We start from the raw sequence: 25,781 nt of genomic DNA on the forward strand, positions 1-25,781 counted from the left end.
ACAGCAATGGACAAATTCTCAAAATACGCTATCGCAGAACCCATTAAATCCAAGGCAACAGAGGATATCAGGCAATCTGTAAGGGACATTCTTTTCTTCCTTGTACCGGAAACATTGGTTATAGATAATGAAAGATCATTTAACTCAGAGTCCATCAACTTTATGATAGAGAACGAATTTGGCACCAAAATATATCGCACCTCCCCTTACACAAGCTGCTCGAACGGTCAGGTTGAGCGCTTTCATTCTACTCTACAGGAGATTATGCCTTGTCTGCAAACAGAGAAAACCCACTGATCCTTCCAAGAACTTTTGGAACAATCAATCAAAGAATATAACTACACTATTCATTCAACAAGGGGAAAAAATCCATTGAAATCTTCTTCGGAAGACGGGTCAGTAGCGACCACAGGCTAATAGAAGAGGAAAGAAAAGAAACGAAAAAAACGGTTCAGGAAAAGCAATTGGCAGATCTTTCCCACCAGAATAAAAACCGAACACCACCCAAACAATAATTTGAAGGGGATGAAATTTTTGTTAAGATAAATAAAAGATTAGGAACTAAGTTATCACCTAGATTTAGGAAAGAAATTGTCGCGCAGAATTATAATACCACTGTTGAAACTAAAACAGGCAGGATTGTTCACAAAAACAACATAAAACAATGTTAAGAAGAAAAAATTATTTGCAGGTGGAAAAACCTCGAAATGGAAAACCTACAAATTTACCTCATCCTAATTATATTGGCACCCACTACAACAACCCAACAAATTAACGTTCAGGACTTGACAAACAATAATGGATATCTACCAATTAAGACAAGAGAAGTAAGGACAATTAACCATTATGATAAAGTCCTACATTTTATCAACTTAACCAAATATGAGGAAACACTTTCACTTATTTCGGACAACATTAATACACTAAAGACAACTACTTTCGAAAACAGACAATTGCTTGACACAACTCACAAAAATTTCAATTTATTAGAAGCGAAGCTAGAAGGTTTACACCAGAGGTGGGCACTCACACATATTGTTCCATTTGTACACGCATACTATTACTATTTGTGTGTGAAGCAGCGAAAGCACGAATTTGAGCATGTCGTTCGGCACAACAACAGTGTACACTGAGTCTTATATTATTATTTATTGTTATTACTTTTTATTCTTATTATCTCATTATTATATTATTATCATTATATTATTATATTATTATCATATTATCTTATTATTATTATTATTATTTAATAAGACTACCTATGTCTATTTCTCCTTCGTAGGTCTTAATCCGGAGGAGGTCTGCTAAATGCTGGTCCGTCATTCGATTTCTTTGTTTGTTAAGTATAAGTTGCATCGACGAAAAGGCAGATTCACAGTTGTATGTCGATCCAAACATAGAATACAGTCCGTAAATCTGATCCTTTGTCTTTGGATACTTCTTTTCGTCGATTGCCCTCCAAAATTGTTTGCCAGTTAGCAACGGAATTGAGAAATCTTGTCTCATGTTAACTAACTCTGGTTGCAGTTCAGGGTCTTTCTTTTCAATATCGCAGATAAGGGTATATTCGTGCAAATCTATTATATTCTTTATAATTTCAAAATCTTTAAATCTTAAATGATAATCTGTGTATGAGTTTTCTAGTATGTTGCAGTATTCTATGTTCTTATCAAATGTTTTAAATTGGCTATAGATTTCTGTTATTTTTTTCAAATTTAAAAGATTTCCATTTTTTATTTCATCTGTTATGTCGCACAAAAAGGCTAGATCATACAAAAAAATTTTGGTTTTTAGTTCTAAAACGAAGTCCCCGTTACCTGCAGACACATTTTGTTCAAAAAATGTTAAGATTTCATTCGGTAAATCGAACAGGAGCTGAAGGCTTCTCCCACGGCTTAGCCAACGAACCTCAGTATATAATAGTACGTCACCGTATTCCGCTTTTAGATTCTCAAGAAGCGTTTTGAATTTTCGGTGGTTTAAAGAGTTGTGGCCCCCTTTAATTTTATTTATAATTTTTATTGATATATTCATTGCCCTTTTCAAATAATCCCCTTTTGCGATTAACGCTTGATGGTGGATTATACAATGGAAAAAAAGAACCTTGAAATGATTTTTTAATAATTGCCCTACTAAGCCTCTTTTTCGATCCCACCATTACTTTGGGACCGTCCGTACAAATTCCGGATAATTTATTTTTATCAACGAAACAGAAAAACATTGTATAAAATGTCACCGGTTACATTGCTATGCAAAGCAAGCAAAAATCAAAAATTTCTTCGAAAGTTTGAAAGTTTTGATCGACAGTTTTTACACAAATTATTAGTTGAAAAATACTATTTAGATCAGTACTCTCATCCAAACTGAGAGAAAAATATTTGCAATTTAGCAATCTATTTTTAGTCTCAGAGTGGATGAATTTGCTTATGTCTTCAGTCCTACGTCCGACGGTACGACGAGATAAAGGTACTTTTTCTATGATTTTCAAAACTTCTTGCTCTTTTTCATCAAAACATTTCAAAACTTTTGAAGACAAATTTAAGAAAAAAAGGTCATCTTCAAATGGGCGACACTGCTTTGCCAAAGCCAACGCAACAGTAAAACATGCCTTTATTAAAGGCAAATCAATATCTTTGTTATTATTTTTACCATTATCAGTTTCAGAATCATTATTATTATCATTTGCAATGAATTTAAAAAAAATTCTGCTTGCAATTGCAAAAGCATTAGCTTCCGCTCACCTCCAGTAAAAAATCGTGGTGTTGCTTGAACAAGTGTTTGCATGCGACTGTTTTGCTTTCCCATAGCCACTGGTATGATAGGATTTAGTCTTCATTGTGCCGAGGGCTACCGATCATTCGTATTCTATAAATAGCGTAATATTTTGTGCTGCTCATCGCAGCAGAGGCCCTATGCACGCGTGCATAGGAAAATCAACACATTTTAAATCTAAACGAGGCCACCTTAATATCATAGGAAAAGGATTAAAATACATAGCAGGTACCATGGACAGCGACGACGAAAAAGAAATTAGCGACGCACTTACACAATTGCATAAAAGCGAAAGAACAGATGCACAAAATATTAATAATTTATTATACTTTAGCAACCTCATTTCCGGACAAATAAGCAACGTTACGGACCATATAAATAAGCAGCAAATTATTGTGAGTGATTACATAAACGAATTTAAAGAAACAGCGCTGACAGTTAAGACTTTGGAAGACGACACTCAATTCATTAAACACACCTATAAGGTTAACAACGATATATCGCTTTTACGCAATCACGTGGACGACATTGGACATATAATTTTTTCAAGCAAATTAGGCATAATACCAACAGATATACTGACATCTACAGAACTAAATCCCATTACCGATTTCGAAAGCTTTAGCCACATAAAAACAGCAGTACTTTTCCAGGATAACACGATCATTATAACCGTCCTCATACCTCAATATTCCAACAGCATCCTATCCCAAATCAAAATTAAAACCCCTTCCCAATATAAACAATAAATCATTAGTTATAGACAAATTCGATGCGCTAGTAGATGAAGATAATAATATGTATAATGTAGAATTTAAGGATAATCTAGAGAAAAATTTAATTAAAGAGAAGGATCAATGTTTAACAAATATATTAAAATTTGAAGAAGCACTTTGTAAGCTCAGAATTTGTAATGAGCAATCTTTAAACGAAGTGCTACCAAGCACACTAATATTTAATAATTTCCAATCAAAAATTACCCAAAATTGTAATAAAAAAAATATAAAAATAATTTAAAGAAAGGGGAACTTTTTTAATAATAATTTAAAAATTGCGAAATAAGCGTATTTAGCAGATCATATACTAATGTATAAAAGGAAGTATATGAATCCTTTGTATTATCAAATGTTATAACTAAAATTGAAGAAAATACAAATTTTGCTAATAAAGAATTAAGACTGGAACCATAGTATGTGAAACAACTCCAGCATGAAAACAATATTGAATTTTTGATAAATAAAAGCGACAGCCTGCACAATCCAATATGATATGTGAAAACAAATGTTTGTTTTATATTTTAAATGATCAAATAATATTTATCTTTTTTTCAGATGTTATTATCATTTTATACAATTAATCTTTCTTTTTCTTTTAGATATTACAAATTTAATGTAATTATTATTTTATTTCAAGTATTTGTCTTTTATAATCTTTTTTCAGATGATAATTATTATTTTTAATTAAATATATTGTGTATTGTTTGTATTAAAAATATTAAAATTAATAATTTAAAAGTTAAAAAATTTTGTTTGAAATTTTAAGAAATTTTTAAAGTAGGAATCAAAAAATGCGTTCCCTGCATCAGCCGTCGATGGGGAATATTAGAGCAGGACAGATATACTTTTTTATATGACACTGCTGAATGAGCGCAACAGAGATGTATGATCACAAGTATACGTACGTGTGAGCGGAAAACTGGGTAGAATCTTCACGCGGCCTATGGCAATCTACTCAAATGTTTACCCATTTTACTACCTACTGATTCACAGGCTTTTTACCCGCTCATGGTTGGCAGGGTTCTTTATTGAATATGCCACTGTTTGTACATGTATTTGAATCAGTGGTGAGCATCAATGAACTGTAACTGTGTTGGTATGCACGAAAAGAAATCAACACATTCTGAATTTAATTTTGCTTTTGGTTAAATATTGTGTACGTATATTTGCATGATATAGAATTTGACTACCCAAAAATAAAATGCATTTAAATAACTCAAATATGAACTTCATTTGAAAGGGTCCACAGAACTTTTGATAATTTTGAAAGAAAATAATTTTCTAGTACTACATTAAGATATTTTATTTATTTATTTATTTATTTATAATAATTCATATAACAAAAAGAGTTTTATTATATAAATACATAAACGCAGCACTGGCTACGAGGCCTTCAGCCGTCTTGTAATTATAACTAGGTGAAAAATTCTAATTGCTAAGGGTTAGTAAAGATGTAAGTTGCTTAAATATATTTTAACAAATCGTTGGTTTTTAAGATACTATATACAATCATCACGTTTTTTTCTGAAGGTTCACTTAGTAGTTTTATGAGATCAATATTGCCAGAGTTGTGGGCTGTTGGGTGAAGCATCAGACAGAGTGTGAGTAAGTGTTTGATAGTAGCGATGTCATCGCAAAGGGGGCAAATGGATGGGCTTTTACCCGATAGTAAGTGGGCGTGTGTTATGATAGTGTGTCCAATCCTTAATCGAGTAAATGTCTTCATTGCGCTAGTTGGAACTGTTGACGAGTAGATTATACGATTTCTGGCTGGGTTTATGACCGCGTAGTGATGTTTAAATGTTTTCCATTCGCTTGCGTTTTTTTGATGCATTTTGTGCTTAATAAGGTTAAGAATGTCTTGCTTGGATGAGACGTAGTATGTTAAGGTAGGAGTCCTGGCTACATTTTTCGCAGCGAGGTCTGCAAAGTGGTTGCCTGTAATACCAGCATGGCCAGGGATTCACATTACTTGGATTTTCTGAGGGGCACCAATGACCGCGTCTCTGATAACTTCTATTATGGGATTGCGATTGGAAGGAGACGTTATTGCAGACATACACGATTTGCTGTCTGTACAGATGAGGAACTTTCCTTTAGTCTTTTTTGCGTAATTAACTGCATGAAGGATTGCAGATCCTTCAGCGGTAATTACAGAGGTCGTTGAGGGAAGAAGCCAATTGCAAATAATTTCTCCTGTGGCAGTGACAACTACTAATGAAGTGGAATCGATGGACATGGAGCCATCCGTAAACAATAACTTCCAGCCATTATTTGTGTAATTAGATTCCAGTTCAGCAAAGGTTTGTTTAAAGACTTCGTTTGGTGTATTTTGCTTGGACAAAAACATAAGCTTATTCTGTAGTATTTTATCATTGATCAGACAGGGATAATGTCGAGTGGTGAATTTGCGTGTTGCGTTACGTAAAATATTATTTTCTGCAGCGAAACTTAAGCATCTCGAAATAGCCGATTGTATTCTTGGAATTTTTCTTTTTTTTCGTGGCATGCGTGATAGTTGTATTTAGTAATGGGTTGGTGTTCTCAGCCGTTTTCGCAAGAATTTGAAGCGAAGAATCTATAATTTTATTTTGAATAGTTGGTAAACCAGATTCAGCCATTATCGTTTTTATTGGAGAGGTTGGAAAGGCCCGGAGACTTCGCCGTATTGCGCAATGGTAAGGTGCATTTAAAAGGTTGATACTGCTTTTGGAGCAATTGCCATAGATGGGGAGCCCATAATCTATTTTTGAAGTTAGCAAAGCCCTGACAACTAGTGTTCGGATGAATAAATGAATGCTTAGACGAGAGATATTTAACAATATTTAATCGTGACATTAACGAGTTTCGGACATATTTACAGTGAGCATTAAAATTATAATTAGAGTCAAAAATTAATCCTAGTATTTTCAGCTGTGTTTTACATTCGATGTTAGTTTGGTTGTGGGTTAGTGAAATACCGTTGCAATTTTGCTTCCTACATACATGAAGGATATGTGTTTTGTCTAAGGAAAGTGAAGCACCAGACTCCGGTGACCAAGTCTCAATTCTGGCGAGTATATTAGTAAATAAAGATTGAGCTAAATTAACGTCAGAGACTTTTTGTGTAGATTAGGACATCGTCAGCATAGATCTGGTGCTCAACTCACTTTGTAATTTTTTATCATCCTACTAATATCATCGAAAGCAATGATAAAAAGGAGGGCTGAAAGAGGTGAGCCTTGCGGCGTACCATTAGAAAGCAGGAGTGTTGAAGAAAGAAAACCATTTACGTTGACTTTGAGTTTTCTGTTTGTGAGAAAGTTAGTCATAAAACGTATCATATTCTGGCCTATTTTCCATTTTCTAAGTTGTCGAATAATAATATGGGCTCCAATTTTGTCGAAAGCTCTGTGAAAGTCCAAAGATAGTACGGACACGTGGTTTTTGCTGGACAAAGCGTTAGTAATGAAGTAGTCTAGTTGGATTAAAGCATCTAACGTGCCTTGACCTTTTTTGTAGACGACTTGATTCGGTGATATGAACTGTTTCGCTGAGCATACCACATCAAGCGGTTAGCCACGATCTTTTCCAAAATTTTGCCCATACATGGAAGGAGGGAAATCGGCCTATAGTTAGCAAGTTTATCGGAGGATTTGTGTGGTTTAAGTATTGGTATGACACAGGACGTTTTCCAAAATTGGGGGTAGACACGAGTATTGAAAATTTTGTTATAAAGCTTTACCAATCGGAGCTTGAGGCTTTTTGGCATATGTCTGATAATTGGATAAGAAATTTTATCTTGCCCCGGGGACTTACCCTTAACGGTAGATGCAACGAACTCGAATTCAGACAGTGAAATGCTGGTTTCTGTTTGTTTAGCAGAAAAAGAAAGAGGGGAGACAGAGTAGGAAGTGTCGGACAGTGTGGTGGTTTTAGAGGTTTGAAACTGTGTGCTGAATGAAATATCTGAGCTTGTTTCAGAATAGTGGTTTGCAAATAACTCGGAAATATCGGATGGATTGGTTACCAAACCTGTTGCCCCCTTTACGCATTGAATGGTTAGATTTCTAGGCACTCCAGCAAGTTTTTTTAAAGCGTTCCATATTAACTTAGGACTAGACGAAGGATTTATTTTGCTTGTGAAATCCTGAAAACATTTACGCTTGGCCTGTTTCGAGGAACGACGGAAAAGAGCATTGGCTTTCCTGAAAGATATTAAGTTGACTAGTGATCGAGCGCGTTTGTATTCATACCAAGCTGTCTGTTTTTTTGCCCGCAATTCACCGATTTCTTTATTCCACCAAGGAACACTCTTTGAACTTGCTGTTGGCTTTGTATGAGGAATGCTAACATTCGCTGCTGAACGGATAATTTTTGTTAACCTCGCACTTTCTTGGTTAGGGTTGTCAGATATTGGGGTATTATTGCCATTTATCTCGCAATGTGTCTGAAACTTCTCCCAATCAGCGTAATCAGTTTTGAATACCTTATTTATTTTGTAGTTTTTAGTTGTTGAACCTAGGTGCAATTTTGGTACAATGGGGAAGTGATCGCTTCCATGCCGGTGATCGAGTATACTCCATTCGCACTCTGTGGCAAGTGTGTCGGTGCACATTGTAAGATCTACATGGGAAAAAGTGGAGTGAGTCTAAAAGTGTGTCGCGGATCCGTTATTCAAACATATTAAGTTAGAGGAAAGTAAAGCGTCTTCAATGCACTTGCCCCTCTTGTTGGCTATTGGAGAGCCCCATAGTGGACTCCATGCATTAAAATCACCAGCGAAAATTAAAGGAGTAGAAGCTTGGTTGATTAATTGCAGGATGTCTGTCTGGTAAAATGTTCATCTGGTGCAATATAGGTGCAGATAATGGTGATTTTTTTAACTAAGATAATTTCGATCGACATAGCCAGCAAGTTGGATTGAATGGCATTAATTTTGTGTGGAATATCTCTTCTTATGAGAATCACAATACCCTTTTACCTGTGCTAATATGTGGAAGATTGTGAAACATGCCAATGTACTGCTTAGGAGTAAAAGCCGACAAGTTGAAAGAGATATGAGTTTCATTTAAAAAAGAGTATAATAGCTGGGGAATGATCTTGTATTAATAATTGAAGCTCATTGTAATTATTAGTGTAGCCGTTTAAATTCCATTGCAATAATGGAATCATAAGATCTATGTAGGAAAAAAAGAAAAGGGAAACAGAAGAGAGCTAGAATATCAACTCGTATGAGCAGTCAGTTGAAGCTGAGTGTCACCAATTGAGTACTAGTTCAAAAGAGAGTAAAGGCTAAGCGTATTTATTCAGAGTCAATTTCTATTTGTTCAGTATGTTGAGTAGAGTATTGATTATCGTTGGAATTAATTGTTGTTGGAAAAAGATTTTCGTGATTAGGTGGATTAGACTGCACGGTAGTGTTGGTAGTAGTGTTGTTGAAGTCAGTATGTTTATTAAGCGAGTTTAAGGAGTTGTTTAAGTTAGAAATGAGAGAGGCTGTTGTTGGACTGAAAAGTTTGGGATTTAAGAAAGAGGCTTGTTGGGTACAGTTGTCGCTGATATTTTTAGCTGAATGTGAGACGTTGTTGTAGTCTGAACTGATCGATGCAGGCTTGTTGATGGAAATATGTTTGTTGTTGGCGTTTGATGAGTGATTTTTTCTAGTTAAAGAGTTTATTGATGAGTTGGGAGCAGAGGTGACCTCTGCGTTTTGTTTTGATGTACTAGGCAAGTCATTGTCGGCAATTCTATGAGTATGTTTAGATTTTGTGAGATTGTTGATGGCTGAAATTTTTGTTGGTGTGGTGGATACAGAGGATACCTCTTTTGTAGGTTGAAGCACATGTGCAAAGCTAGCAGTGAGGGAAGGGAGGGAAGTATTTTCTCTATACTTTTTAAGGGATTCGTGCATACTGCACTTTTCTAGTGTCTTTATTTTTAAAATTTCTTTGGTTTGCATATACTTTGGACACTTATAGTCCGAAGAACGATGCTCGCCAGAACAATTCGCACACATGACTCGGATGCAGTCATTATCGTGTGGAGAAGGGAAATTGCAAGTTTCGCATGTTGGGGAACCCTTACAATGTTTTTGCGTATGACCCAATTTTTGGCATGACCTGCAGCGCATTTGATTAGGCACGTATGGTCGCACAGAGGTCATCCTCCATGCGATGTTTATTTTGCTTGGAAGGGAATAACTGTTGAATGATATTAGCATAACACCAGTAGGCTTTATAACACCTTCAACTTTGCGAGTGAACTTATAAACCGCGGAAACTTCGTAAGAACTCAGTCCTTCTATTATTTCGCTTTCAGGCACATCGTTTAAAAACGGTGCATAAATGGTGCCTTTGTTACAATTAAGATGTTGATGATAGCTAGCATTTCGGTCCGGTTTTTTATAAATAAATACATTCATGACGAACACAAAGTGATTTTTTTATGTTTATTTATTGGGTGCATAATAGTTAAATAAATTGTTGAAATGACACGTAAGAAATGGTACTGTACGATGTCGACGATTGCGGCCGCAATTTTGATCTAAAACAAACATTTCCTAAAAATTATTAATCTGTAGGAAAGTCACTATCGCGCTATTTTTTGAAATTTGACCAAATGGCGGCGGTGTGAACAAAAAGTATCGAATTTGGCCCTTTTTTGACAGTTATTTGTACAAAAAATAAGAAGATTTCAAAAACAAAAAAGCTTTTATACACTGAAAAAACCCCCGCAGTTAAATCAAATACTTTCTGCAGTTAAAGTACAGTAAAACAAAAGTATTCGTTTCAACAGCAAAACTATACATTTAGACATTTCGTTTTTATAAACTTTTCTGCTACTTGCTTATTTTTCACTAGCAGTAATAGGCTGCCGTTGCGTAATTCACTAATTTTGTTTATATCTTTGCTCACGGTAAGTAAGGCATTGTAAACACGAAAACAAGAAACCTTCGAAAGGGGTGTAGAATTCTCGTCGGATTTAATCACAATATACTTTGGATCATCACTTTTTATTGGCGGTAAGTCAGGAAAAGCATCTTGCAGTTTTTGATACGATTTTTTACGTTTTGGTTGGGGACCTTGGGCCAGCGCAGCAAATCTGTTGTCCCCGAACTGGAAGCCCGCCGGGGGCATAGTGGAAAAGTTATAATATACTGATATAAGTATTGGATTATATTTCTCACTTAAAATAAGTATTAATCGCGTTACTTAAGTAAGCAGACCGTAGTGCAAAAAAAAAGAACACCAAAAGAGAGCTATAAACTCAGAGAAAGACGCTAACTCAACTGCTCAGTACGAGGTTTAGTCGGTGACTGACATTAAGATATATTTATGTATAGTATATGTTTTATTTTGAGATGGTACTTGATTCTATATTCTATGGAAATCGTATTTTGTGGTACTTGTTTATACTGCTATTTTAGGCCGTTTACTCAATGTCTGGTAAGCAACTATCTGTCAGCCATGTTCAGGTTAACTTAACCAAAACTCCTTATTTCGGAAAGATTAACCATAACTTAATGACAGATGGTTGCTAACGATGCATTGAGAAAGCGGCACTTAGTTTGTTTCTTAACAGCTATCAGCTCCACATACTTATGATTAAATAATTCGGAAAAAAATTAATTTGTAAATATGTATTTAATACATGTCCGAATTATAAGATATTTATGTTTAAATAATATGCAGTAATGCTGCAGCTGCTCATGAGTTGTTCATTCACATTTCGTTATCCTAAAAATAAATGAAATATCATATATGTTCCAAATTTAACAGATTTGCAAAATTACTCCGTCTTCTTGGGTGTCCTTTTCTTTATTTTCCTGGTTCACTGCGAAGTTCTTTTCACCTCATATGGTGTGAGGTTTGAACAAGAATAACCTCACAAAATAAATCTCACACCAAACTTCACAAATTTTTCCACACAAATCATCAGCTCTCGGTTCGAATAAATAGGTACGATATGATCGGAAATTCGGACTTCTCAAAAAAATGTAATTCAAAATATTTAATGAAATTTAGCGCTTTTAAATTAATTTAATGAAAATGAAGTAACATAATAATTTTAAAATACGTTTATATTTGTTTCTTTTACACCGACGAATTTAGTTCGAATATCATTTTATTTAAAAATAAAAATGTAATTATTTCATGAATGCTTTGTAAGAAAAAGAAAAAAATATAGCGTTAAAAATAATAATAGCGGGTAATACTTTCAGTTGGTAAGTCGTAAGTTTTTATACCCTGAACAGGGTATATTAAGTTTGTCACGAAGTTTGTAACTCCCAGAAGGGATCGTCGGAGACCCTATAAAGTATATATATAAATGATCGGTATGTCGAGCTGAGTCGATTTAGCCATGTCTGTCTGTCCGTGTGTCTGTCTGTCTGTATATATACGAACTAGTCCCTCAGTTTTTAAGACACCGTTTTGAAATTTTGCAAACGTCATTTTCTCTTCAAGAAGCTGCTCATTTGTCGGAACGGCCGATATCGCACCATTATAACATATAGCTGCCATACAAACTGAACGATCGGAATCAAGTTCTTGTATGGACAACTTTCACATTTGACAAGATATATTCACGAAATTTGGTATATATTATTTTCTAAAGCAACAATGTAATCTCCGAAGAAATTGATCAGATCGGTTAACTATAGCATATAGCTGCCATACAAACTGAACGATCGGTATCAAGTTCTTGTATGGACAATTTCCACATTTGACAAGATATATTCACGAAATTTGGTATATATTATTTTCTAAAGCAACAATGTAATCTCCGAAGAAAATGTGCAGATCGGTTGTCTATAGCATATAGCTGCCATACAAACTGCACGATCGGAATTAAGTTCTTGTATGGACAACTTTCACATTTGACAAGATATATTCACGAAATTTGGTATATATTATTTCCTAAAGCAAAAATGTAATCTCCGAAGAAATTGATCAGATCGGTTAACTATAGCATATAGCTTCCATACAAACTGAACACATAGTTGCTAACAGAAACGCACCTGTGAAGGGGTGCAACCGAAGTTAACGTTTTTTCTTGTTCTTTCAAAAATTTAATAGGTGTATTTTAAAAATCCTTGTAAACTGTGAGGCCATCAATATACAAATGAACCATGCAACACGCTAAATCACACAAACATTCGCTCTAGCAGCTAGAAACTTTGCTAGCTTTTTTTTGTTTTTTTCTTATTCAAGTTAAATTTACAATCTGTCTTAATGTTAATAGACAATAAGTAAATGTGCTGTTAAGCTACAAACAAATTGTGAGTGTTACTTCATTAAGTGACCCTCTGTTTAGTGACAGTATAATAAAAATAAAAATCCAAACTACATACATACTAATTTACATAACTATTTGCTATTTTCTTTATGTTAAAATAACACTATTTTGTGTCATACACTAGTTTGTGCTAAAGTTATGTATTTTCATTACGTGCATGCGTGCTAGTTTACAAGTTTAATATGTCTTTTCTTTTTAACCTTGTTGTAGTGGGTGCCTGGAGTAATGCCACTGCTAAAGGATTGGGATGGATCTCTAACCTCATTTTGTATCTTTCACTAAACTTTTTTATTTCATCTTTCACCTTGCATATTTTTAAATCTCTGTGAATAGTATGATTTGAAACATACCATGGAGCTTTTGTAATTGACCTGAAAGTTTTTGATTGAACGCGCTGTATTATTTCAATATTTGAATTGCTTGCCGTGCCCCATATTTGTATCGCATAAGTCTAAATAGGTTTGATGATGGTTTTATAAATTAGCAGTTAATTTTCGAGAGAAAGAACAGATTTTTTACCCAGAAACCAATAAAGACTTCTCAATTTTATATTAATTTGTTCTTTTTTCACTTTTACATGATATTTCCAGGTCTATATGTAACCCCAGGTATTTCACATGATCACTAACAGGTATGGCTGTATTAAAAATTTTGATTGAAGGACAATCACCTTTTCTTAGGGCAAAAGTCACATGGACAGATTTATCTGAATTGACGTTAATGTTCCACATCTTGAGCCAGTATTCTAGTTGGAATAAGTAATTTTGTAGTATGTCAGAAGATTCTGAAGGCACTTTATTTGAAGTTAGGACTGCAGTGTCATCAGCGAATATTGCTATCGTAACATCGTTGTTTTTTGGGATATCCGCTGTGAATATCGAATAAAGAATTGGCTCTAAAACACTTCCCTGTGGTACGCCTGATTTTATTTTATACATACTTGATACTCATTTCCAACCCTAACATAAAATTGTCTATCTTTTAAATAAGATTTAATAAGAAAGAAAAAGGGAGCAGGTAAATTTTTCTTTAATTTGTAAAGCAGTCCGGGGTGCCAGACTTTATCTAATGCTTGTTGCACATCAAGGAATACACCTGAACAAAATTTGTTTGCTCTAAAGCTGACCTATTTCATTAAACACTCCATGGCATTGTTCAGGAGTTCCGTGGTGTCTGCGAAACCCGTATTGTTGGTCCGGAATTTTATTTAAATTTTCCAATACCGGTATCAGTCTTCATAAGATAATTCTTTCGAATACCTATGAGAAAGCGACCAGTAGACTTATGGGGCGATACGATCTCAATCATAATTATTTCTGCACATTTCCAGGCTGTAGGAAAGTGCTGAAGCCTTAGTATGGCGTTGAATATAATTGTAAAAGCTCGCATGGACTTCTCAGTTAGGTGCTTTAGTACTGCGTGGTCTATCTGATCGTAGCCTGGGCTTTTTTTGTTGCTACATTTTGCCAGTTCCTCTTTCACTTCTGATAAAATAATACGCCTTATTGGAAAATCCATTTGGCATGGAGTATCCAAAAAGTGCATTACTTCCCTTTCATCAGAAGCATTAATAAAATTAAATGGTGTGAATACTTCATTTAAGTACTTAGCAAACGCCTCTGCTTTATCTTCATCTGACCGACACCATGAATTGCAGGAGTCTTTTATTGGAACCTTTCTGACTTTTGGGCGTTTGAGAAATTTTGTGGCATTCCACAGACATTCAGAGCGAGTTGCGTTAGGGCAAAGGTTGGTTAAAAAGGCTTCAAGGGAGTTGTTTTTTAACTGTTTAAGCCTTGTTTTTAAATATTTAGTAGAAATTAATTTGTCATTTGGATTCTGGGTCCTCTGCCATATTTTCCTCAACGATCGTTTTTCCTTTATTAGCGTTTTGATTTCCGCAGGGATAAAGGTACTGTTTACTACAAAAGTCGTCAACAAAGCCGTCTAATTGGTCAGTGGTTCTTAAGTTAACACTAAGATCAATATTATTGTCTAACCAGTAAGAAAATGATGAAATATTAGTACGTGGAGTCACAATGGTTTACTTTGAAGAATTATAGGTGATGATTGGAGTACCGCAATTAAGGGTGAGTGATCAGAGCTTAGTTCAAAGTTTAAGAATGTGGAGCCGAATTCGCCAAACATATTTTCATATTCTATGCAACTGATTGTGTGCCTGGGTGGAAAGTATCCAGCGCCAATAGCTATTGATCGTGTGTTTGTTTTGATTTTTATGCGTGAAATTTGCATCGAAGGTGAACAAATTTCTTTCAATGGTTCATATTTAATTTTTGAGTTAATAATCACCGCCGACCCGCCTCGGGCTCTACCCCGAGGGTGGTTACAATAAACTATGTCGTATCCTCTAATTTTAAAAAGTGATCTTTGTGAAAAATGAGTTTGGGAAACTAAAAATACATCTATACAATTTTTGTTAAGAAATGTTTCGATTTCGTTAATATGGTTGACAATACCGTTGGCATTCCAAATTGCCATTCTTAAGTTTAGTTGCATACTTTGTTCAATAAACTATTGATTATTGCTAATAAATTATTTATCTGAGCAGTCTGTGCATTAATTATTTTCTCAATTTTTTCTAAAAATTGATCGAGGTTAGTTGTTTTTACAGCATCAGCATACGAGGCCATGTTGTTTGTTTTGCTGTTGAAAAATGAATTTTGTTTTTGCAAATTTGTGGATTCTGTGGCATTATAAACAATGCGTGCGTGCATTGCTAGCATTATATTTGGTTTTCAGTGACTGGTGTACTTGACACCCGCGATAGTTAGCTGGATGTTCGTGGTGGCAGTTTGCACATTTGGCAGGAGCATTTCTGTCTTTGGTACATTCGGTAGTGTTGTGATTAGAGCCGCATTTAACGCAAGCATAAGATTTGTTACAATAACTTTTCGTGTGTCCAAACTCTTGACATCTGTGACATTGGACAATGGAATTAGTTTGCTTTGGTTGTACCACCTGAACGACTGCATTAAGTAAGCTTCTGATGTCATAAATGTTTTTGTTGTTCTTAGCTGGTTCAATATCGACGAAAAATAAGGGGAGTGGGCGTTTGTCTGCACGGCTTGTAATGTTGCTGACTCTTCTTACACGATGACCAAAATTTTCAATTTCTTTCTTAATGTGTTCAATTTCAGATGTAGGGTGAATATTTTTAATCACCACCCGAAAAGATCGCTCTTGCTTGATCTGGTATGTGTGAAATTCCATATTATTTTCATTCAAATATTTAACAAGAGAGCGGTAAGCTTCAATTGTTTTTGTAGTTATTCTTGTTTGTCTATCTGCTTGTGTTTTGTAGTAGAAATTAGCTTTGTTTATGACTTTGGAGAAAGCAAGTACCCTTCCACTATAATTTGACACATTTGGTATTATGATTGGCGGTGGTCTGTTTGCTGATTCAACGCTCACTTCTTCGTTACTAGTGGTTACATTGTTGTCATTGTCGTTTTCCTTATTACTAAGTATCTCAAACCGGTTTTCGTTGTTGTTGTCAGTATCGATATCCACTCTGGCTAGTTTTCGTGAAGATGAAAGAGGGGAGTTAGGGGCTGCTCTTCGTTTACTGTTCACTGTCTGCCATCCAGTGTCAATTTTTGACATGGTTAAGCTAATTGCACTGCTTATGCACTCAGTCAGTTTTTTTCACCTTCTCTTCTGTTTTTTTTTTGTTTTGCTCTTCAAACCGCAGTCTAAGTCAGTAAAAAAAATTCACTATGCGCGCATAGCCTTAGCATTACAATGTAAAGTATGTGCTCTACTCTGCTCCGAGTTTTGTTAGGTAAAAAACTATAGCTGGAACGGGAGCAAAAAAATAAGTTCTGCGCTATGCTCTGGCGTAGCGGTAGCAAAAAATTGGGAGCTGTAGCACAGCAGAGCTAATGAAAATTTTCATGTGCTACAGCTCCCGCATGTGTTTGTTGTTTTTTTTTTCTTTTTTGCTATTTTCTGTCATAATATTTGAATTAATTGAATAATTCAAACAAAAAAAATGTTATGCAAATCATTTTTACACTTGTTGCGTCAAGTGACTTTATAAATCTAAAATCAAATATTTTAAAAAATATTAATAAAGTACATTAGATAATAATTGAATAAATTATAAGTTTTTTTTTTATTATGTAAAATATTTACCATTTTATATTACCAAAAACATCATCTATTCCAAATATATCACATTACTCAATTACTATGAATTTTCGAAATTAATTTTAACTACGTATACTTTCCCCCTTTTTATATACATTAGGGTGTTTTTTTTTTAACTATTAATTTTTTCAGTCCCGTCACGAAATTTTCTTATAAATACCCCAAAAATAATTCCCTGAAAATTTTAGCCCTTAATATTAACATTAAGAACTGGACCAAGGCCTGTAAAAGTTTTTCTTAGAAGGTACACTATAATCGTGATTATTTTTCTTTAAATTCCACAGATCAGAGGTATTTTATGGCATCGCTTTGACTTTAGACGCTATAGCTCTTGTCAGTTATACAAAAAAATGCGAATTTCGTGGAAAAATCAGGTTTAGATACCTCGCCGGTGTGAGTTTCGACTTTGTTGCTCTGGGCACTTTTGTAGAGTGAACAATTCTGAGAAACATGCGTCTAAAGTCAAAGCGATGCCATAAAATACCTCTGATCTGTAGGAATTTAAAGATAAAAAATCAGGATTGTAGTGTATTTTCTATGGAAAATTTTTATATGCCTCGGTCCAGTTTTTAATGTTAATATTCAGGGCTAAAATTTTCAGGGAATTTTTTTTTTTGGGTATTTCCAAGGAAATTTCGTGACGGGACTGAAAAATACTAATAGTTCAAAAAAAAAAACACACCATCATGTATATAAAAAGGGGGAAAGTATACGTAGTTAAAATTAATTTCGAAAATTCATAGTAATTGAGTAATGTAATTTATTTGGAATAGATGATGTTTTTGGTAACATAAAGATGGTAGATATTTTACATAATAAAAAAAAAAACTTATAATTTATTCAATTTTTATCTAATTCACTTTATTAATATATTTCTTAAAGTATTTGATTTCAGATTTATAAAGTCACTTAACGCAACAAGTGCCAAAATGATTTGCATAACATTTTTTTGTTTGAATTATTCAATTAATTCAAATATTATGACAGAAAATAGCAAAACAGAAAAAAAAACAACAAACACATGCGGGAGCTGTAGCACATGAAAATTTTCATTAGCTCTGCTGTGCTACCGGTCACAATTTTTTGCTACCGCTACGCCAGAGCATAGCGCAGAATTTAATTTTTTGCTCCCGCTCCAGCTATAGTTTTTTACCTAACGAAATTCAGAGCAGAGTAGAGCACATACTTTACATTGTAATGCTAAGGCTATGCTGTGCCTCCCGACAAAGTGAGAGCGGTAGCGATGGCATAGCAATAATTTTAGAAAATTGCTGCTACGGAGTAGTAAATGAGAACCCTGGTTGTATGCATTGATAAAATAACATTCAGCTGATGAATTTTAATATCCGAAAAAATACAAAGTCAAGAACACAACCAAGTATAACAGCTAATAGTTAACCGACCTATCGTTGAACGAGTAGCAAAAATTGTTAGCTCTCTTAAACACAGGTTGTCAATCTCGCCATTTTCTAGTAATTAAAAAAGTTTGAATATATTTGAAATACAGTAATACCCCGGACTTACGCGATAGGTGGGTCCGAGCGGTTGCCGTGTAAGTCGAATTCGCGTAAGTCGGGGTTCAACGTTGCATATAAATACATATAAAGTTTGTTTAATCGGGACCAGAGTTTAAAGAAAACAATAATTTAGAAGAAAAATGTTTAATAAAGTGTAGGATAATAAAAAAATATTACATTGTTATGAATAAAGTAAGCTAAACCGAAGTTATTTTGATGTCGAAGGCTTCATATATTCTAACAGTGTTGCCTGACGAGTTAAATTTTTCTTCTTTTCACGTAAAATTTCCTCGTAGCATACCAGTAATTTTTTTATCCCTCGTTTTGTAGTAGAAATGCGTTCTTCATTAGAATCAATTTTTTCTAAAATTTGTAACCCTTTTCAATTGAATTGAGCCCTTCTGTTAAGTTTGCAATTGTCATTTGATTTACCGATTCAACTGGGTCTAGCGAATCAGTTTGGTCAATATCTTGCTCATACTTACGCATTTCTATAACCTCGTCAATTGTTAGCTCTTGATTGTGTGAATCTAGCAATTCTTGAACGTCATCATTATCGACCTCTAAATTTAATTGCTTGGCGATATCGACCACTTCTTCTATTATGCTATCGATTTGTTCAGGATCTGAAATGGTTTCTCCTTGGGTTTCAGAGGTGAAAAAATGGACACAGTTTTTCAGACACCATTGAGAGTTTTTTGTGAAACCTCATTCCAAGATTGTCCAATAATTCTTACAGCATCTAAAACATTGAATTGCTTCCAAAAGTCTTTAACAGAAAGCTCATTGTTTTGTCTCATAGCTTCATGTAGATGTGCAAATGACCGCCTTGTGTAGTAAGCTTTAAATGTTTTAATGACTCCCTGGTCCATTGGTTGAAGCAAGCTGGTAGTGTTTGGTGGCAAAATACAACTTCCACACGTGGATCGAAATTAATTAGAGTTGCGGGAGGATGACCTGGCGCATTGTCAATTAGTAGCATCACTTTAAATGGGATTTCTTTTAATCGGCAGTAACGTTCGACTTCAGGAATAAAATGATGGCCAAACCAGTCTTCAAAAGAGAAGCTGTCACCCAAGCTTTTGCATTAGACTTCCAAATGACAGGCAAACCAGCTTTAGATTTATTTTTAAGGCTCTTGGATTTTCTGAGCGATAAACTAAGAGAGGTTTTAATTTACAATCTCCAGCTGCATTCGCACCAACCATCACTGTTAATCGATCCTTGGCGGCTTTAAAACCTGGAAAAGTTTTCTCTTCACGCGCAATAAAAGTTCTTTTAGGCATTTTCTTCCAAAAAGACCTGTTTCATCTACGTTGAAAATAGTTTGACTAGTGTAGCCACCTTCATCTATCATTGTTTTGAGTTTTTCTGGATAGAGAGATGCAGTTTCTTTATCAGCGCTTGCCGCTTCTCCACTCTCTGCGATGCTATGCCAATTACAACGACTCTTAAATCGGCTGAACCAGCCGTTACTAGCTTTAAACACTTCATTTTCAGCCGCCTCCCCAGCTTCTTCTTTTAGTTTTTCAAAAATCTGCTTTGCTTGAAAGCACACTGTATTTTGATCAACAGGACAATTTTTCACTCTTACTTGATTATCACACCATGACTGTAGCAATGTTTCCATCTGTGCGATAATACCGTGACGCTTACGGATGATACTTGAATTCAAAGATTGAGAGTCTTTCACAGCGGTCATAATTTTTTCTTTACCTTTTACAACCGTTCGGACTGTTGATTCCGGTAGGTCAAATTTCTTTGCCAATTCACAAATTTTCATTTTTGCTTCAAAGTCTTTAATTATATTCAGTTTACACTCCAAAGACAGTGTTTTTCTTTTTCTTGTTAGGCTCAAATGACTCATTTTTCGTTCTTTTAGACGACATAATTAGAAATTATAAGTAAAACGCACTGCGCACTTAAAACAATTTCACGCGGAACACGTTTAAACCTGTCGCAAATTGAACACTGAGTGGGCGGAGCGAGAGAGCCGATGCGCGCGGCAATCAAAATGAAAAACCGCGTATCTTCGAATTCGCGTAAAACGGGGTAGCGTAAGTCGGGGTATTACTGTATTCCTAAGCTAACTCAAAATTGCTGCCGAATAAAATGTTATAACTAAAAAGCTAGATGTGTGCAAAACCATTTGTAGTAGCACTATAGTAATGTTGCCATTCCTTGCATGTGATCAAAAGAGAACCTTATCACTACGGAATGGCGGAACATCGGTGACCAAATGAAGCATTATAGCTGGAACAGCGAAAAACGCTCCTCCCTTCCTCAGTTGCCGTCCGTAGCGTACAAAATGTGTCAAAAGTTGAGCCCATAGAAATCAGCCATCTTTGTTTGTTTTCATTTGAACAGTGTTGCCATTGCTCAATACGCATATATAGTTTTGTACACATCTAAGTTTTCAATTACAATTTTTCATAATATAAAATATGAAAACTGAAATCAAACTATTAAAAATAGTTTATATATTTATAAATAATAGCATTGACTCTGATTTTGAGTTAGTTTAAGAAAATTTCAAATATATTGAAGACAATTTTTATAATTAGTACAGTATATCAAGACGGTAACCCTGCGTTGTAAGAGAGCAATCAGCTGACACGTTTCTACGGGAAAAATCCAAATACCTTGGAAATCTACGGTATCCTACGGTAAAGCGGGCCGTAGAAGAGGTGTTGGCTAATCATTTATATTGCGCTCCCATAAGATAGGTCGTGTCGGCTAATTCGGGCCACGGTTTTGCGGAATTCGCTATTTGCGCTCTTAGCATGTGCTAAAAGAGCGTAAGTGATTGTATACGTATAAGTTTAAGCTATGACAAAGCAGGCGACACGACATGACTATCAAGCCATAAGTATATCTAGCAGCTTATTTACACATCTTTGTTGTTGCATTCATTTGCTTTAAATTATGAATTGTTATTACATCTGATATATTAGATATATTTTATACTTCTGTTGATAACATAGCGATGGACTTGTTAGAGCTTTTAATAAGGAGAGGCGAGGAAACAATTAATCGGGTTCAAGTAAACGTGAAAATTTACACGCATTTTGTATGTAATATATTTTTGAAAAATCTGGTGGGTCAAATATGTAGGAAAAACAAATAACGAAACGTCCATTAAACGGAGGATACTGTATTTGTATTTTTGCCGACGACAGTATTCAGCAGCTGTAGTGATGCCACAAATATGTCAAATGTTAAATTATTCTACCGTTATTTTCCCAACAGCATAAAATAGTTCTGATATGTCATTTGTAGTATGTAACAATTTATTTGGAGGATGGAGTCATTTGTAAAAGTTCATAACGATTCTTTTATATATGGCTCAAGCAGCTCACGTCTTCCGGTCTTAGACCAAGTATCGCTTGGGTAGCCAAAGAACCACTGTTTGAAGCCAAGCTAAAGTGACACAGCGAAACATCCCTCTTCGGGGTTATGCGCTTAGTTTGGGACCCGTCACGCAAAAAACGCCTCGGAAAAAATATTCCCTTTTGCGAACGATCATGGTAAACGCATTACAGATTACCATTTAAAGGCATACACCTGGAAGGTCCGGTCCCTTAATTGGGAAGGTGCCGCTGCCCACCTGTTTGATGTCCTCATTGAAGGAAAGGCTCACATCACCACCCTCCAAGAAGTGCGATGGATGGGACAAGGACTGAGACGAGTAGTTCCTTGCGACATTTACTACAGTGACCATATAAAAGAGCGCAAATTCGGTGTGGGATTCGTGGTGGGCCTGGAATCCTGGCAATCACCTGACGGATGAACGTCTACCCACAATCCACATCAAAGCGAAGTTCTTCAACATATCGCTGATTTGGGCCCACGCTTCGACGGTTCAAAGAAGGTGTCTTTGGCACAACGATCGGTAAATTCAGTATCCATGATGAAACATCCCCAAACGGGTTGAGGCCAATCGACTTAGCGGGGAGCCGAAATATGGTTATCTGTAGTACTAGATTCCAGTTTCGAAAAATTTACAACTACCTGGCTGTGTCCGGATCGAAAAGCCATCAACTCGATTGCTTGTGTTGTGATAGACGGAATACACGTATCCACTGTTTTAGAGGTGCGTAAGCTCCGAGGTCCTAACATCGACTCGGACCACCATCTTGTTGCAGCCAAGACTCGCACCTCTGTGCAGCGAAAAACGCACGTCAAAAAACACAAGACTAGACGTCGGGAAGCTGAAATCACAACAGACAGCCAAAGGATTTTCTACTCGACTTGCATCCCTGCTCTCTGAGTGTACTCATCAGCAACTTGGGACAAAGGAACTGTGGGACAGGATTTCTGGCTCCTTGCGTACAGCTGCAAACGAAACCATTGGTTTTCGGAAAAGTAAAAAAAAAACACGATTAGGACTGCCACTACAGTGCAGGGAAAATAGACTGCCTACCTCGCAACGTTACAATCAACCACAAGCGAGAGTTAAAGAGGGAAGCGAGACGAATTTGCAGGTAAAAAAGGAAACAGGCCGAAATACTTCACAAATAGGGGTAATGGTCGAAACTTCTGGGTTTCAAAACTGGAAGCCTTCTTTGGTAGAAACTCCTGAGGTGATCTAGTGACTGCTGCTCAGAGCATACAAAAATTTTGGAGGAAATACGTCTTAAACTTGAATAGCAGTGAAAGCATAACAGCAGAAGTAGGTGAAACCGATACCTCAAGCGATGACTATGGACCGAACGTTCCATTTCCCGTCATGAAAAGTTCGAATAGCAGTTACCCGGGTAAAGAACAAGAAAGCGGCGGGAGTCGTTGGATTGCCGGCCGAGCTATTCAAACATGGCGGCGAAGAACTTATTAGGAGCATGCATCAACATCTTTGTAGAATATAGTAGGACGAAAGCATACCCGACGATTGCAATTTAAGTGAGCACTGTACAATCCACAAAAAGGGAGACTCTACAATCTGCGCCAAGTACAGTGGGATGAGCCTCCTTAACATCGCATATGATGTTCTATCGAGCCCACCGTCAACAAACTGATTGGACTTTATCAGTGTAACTTTGGGTCTGGAAAACCAACAACTTCCCCACCTGCCGAATCTTGGATCGACTCACAGCGCCTCTTCGTCGATTTCAAAGTTGCTGTTGACAGCACGAAAATGAGCTATACCAAAAGCTCCGCCGGTATCGGGAAGAACCTTTCTGAGCCTTTCTGTTCAATATCAAACGAGGTTTCAGATAATGCGACTCACTATCGTGAGACTTCTTCAATCTACTCTTGGAGAAGATAATTCGAGCTGCAGAAATAAATAGAGAAGGTACCATATTCTATAAGAGTGTACAGCTGCTAGCGTACGCCGATGATATTGATATCATTCGCCTCAAAATCAGCGCCGTTAGTTCTGTCAGTTCTCCAGGCTGGATAAGGAAGTGAAGCAAATGAGCCTGTTAGTGAACGAGAGCAATTGAGAACAAAGACCAGACTCTAAAAATCACTCATCATCTTGCTATAAGATGTAGAGACATGGAAGATGACAACATCTGATGAGTCAGTGTTAAGAATTTTCATGGGAGAGGTTCTGCGGAAGATTTATGATTTTTTGTGCATTGGCAATGGCGAATATGGAACGATGAGCTAACCGAGTTCAGCGAAATAAAATACAGCAGCTACGTTGACTAGGTCATGTCGTGCGAATGGACGAAAACACTCTAGCTCTGAAAGTATTCGACGCAGTACCCATTGGGGAAACCAAAAGAAGAGAACGAGCCAGGTCGCACTTGGTATGTCGAATTGGCGCCAAATTGTAAAAAGAAGAAACAACTGGCTGTTGTAAAAAGAAGTAGTAACAATTTTTTATTTAAAACAAAATAATCGACCTATTAACTTTAAACAAAAAGTGTCACTTTTAACAAAATATTTGAATTTCATCGAAGTAAAAGGTTTCGGTGCGGCACCGGCGAAGTTAGGTACGTTAGCTTCTTGATATGTCGTTGCCGTCTTCAAATGTTCAAGAAGCTGCCCATTTACAGACACGAAAATATCGTGTTCGTGTTATTGTTTCTGTTTCTGAAAATTGCGTATGTACTAAAAGTAAACTTGTAGGATTGGAACAAGAATATACTTACGGGTTTAATTAAGTAAAAATTTTAACACGCTGCACTAATTATGAAATCTTAAATTGTAAAAAAGGGCTTACCTTGTATTCGTAAGTTTCTGTACTTTGTGTGTAATCATATTCGTCTTTCTTTTTATCAACTGTCAGAAATTTAGAAGTGTTTTCCTGGAGCTGAGAACTTGATGGAGTAGGTTTTTGATTGGGTGTACTAGTAATTTTGTGTGCTTCCTGTTGTGTGGGAGACTCTAGTTGTTCTCGCTGCTGCAATTGTTGTTGGTGAAGCTGATTCTCTGCGGCTAACTGCTTAGCAATTAATTGTTGTTGTCGTATTTGTTCGACAAGCTCTTGTTGTCTGTGAAGTAATTCCTTTTGTTGTTGCTTTAGTAATTCACAATTTTCCTGTTCTACACTTAAATCGATGCCCGAAATGATATCCTTAACAGTATTTTCCTGTTTTAGAGAATAACTTTTATAATAAAAATCACCAAACAAACATTTCATTTTGATAAAGTTTTCTATATTCGAAGCCAATTGTTATCATTCTACTTTGTTGACAGGTAAGCAAAGCAAGAAAATTAAAATTAAAATAATGTATTCCGAACCACTACACGAAAAGACATGAAAAATTGCACAGATATTTGCTAAAGGTCAAAACAATTCATATACAAAAAATTATATTTCACTTCATAATCATGTAAGAATCAATTGGATATTTTATTACTTAAAAAAAATAATAATAAAACAATATCACAAGGCTGCTGCCAGGTTACAGTAATTTTATTACACACATAAGTATATATGTATAGCATATGGATTATACTGATTATTCTTAATGAACAAGGCGGTTTTTTTGACGGTATTGAGAAAAAGTTCATTCATAATTTGAGATGATATTCTTGGCAACAATGTGATAAAGATACAATGTCAGTCCTATTTTACATGGGAACGGAACCAAAGGTTTAGGCCTAGTATTTTGATATAACATTTTCTTAAAGATAATGTAATTATGCACTGAATATCTTGAGTGATCAATTGGTTGACTGTTTCATTATGTAGCCAATACAATAAATAAAGCTCTTTTGTCTGTTTAAGTTTCTGTCTTACAGCCCTATTCTCATGCCCTCACAAAAGTCACCAACCTCACTACAGTGATGTTTCTCACTATAGTGAGGGTTA

At 35.7% G+C, this 25,781-nt stretch overlaps 1 protein-coding gene across 1 annotated transcript in view; it reads right to left on the reverse strand.

Moving 5' to 3' along the window:
- The window catches only part of LOC120779765, a gene marked incomplete at its 3' end in the record, with an annotated part of 170,399 nt that overhangs the window by 74,385 nt on the left and 70,233 nt on the right, over positions 1-25,781 (reverse strand). Inside the window, exon 5 of the mRNA XM_040112145.1 lies at positions 24,687-25,055. Within this exon, the coding sequence (XP_039968079.1) occupies positions 24,687-25,055 (369 nt within the window). The remainder of the gene's footprint in view (positions 1-24,686; positions 25,056-25,781) is intronic.

This window comes from Bactrocera tryoni, unplaced genomic scaffold, assembly GCF_016617805.1.
Source record: "Bactrocera tryoni isolate S06 unplaced genomic scaffold, CSIRO_BtryS06_freeze2 scaffold_11, whole genome shotgun sequence".
Taxonomy (NCBI): Eukaryota; Metazoa; Arthropoda; class Insecta; order Diptera; family Tephritidae; genus Bactrocera; species Bactrocera tryoni.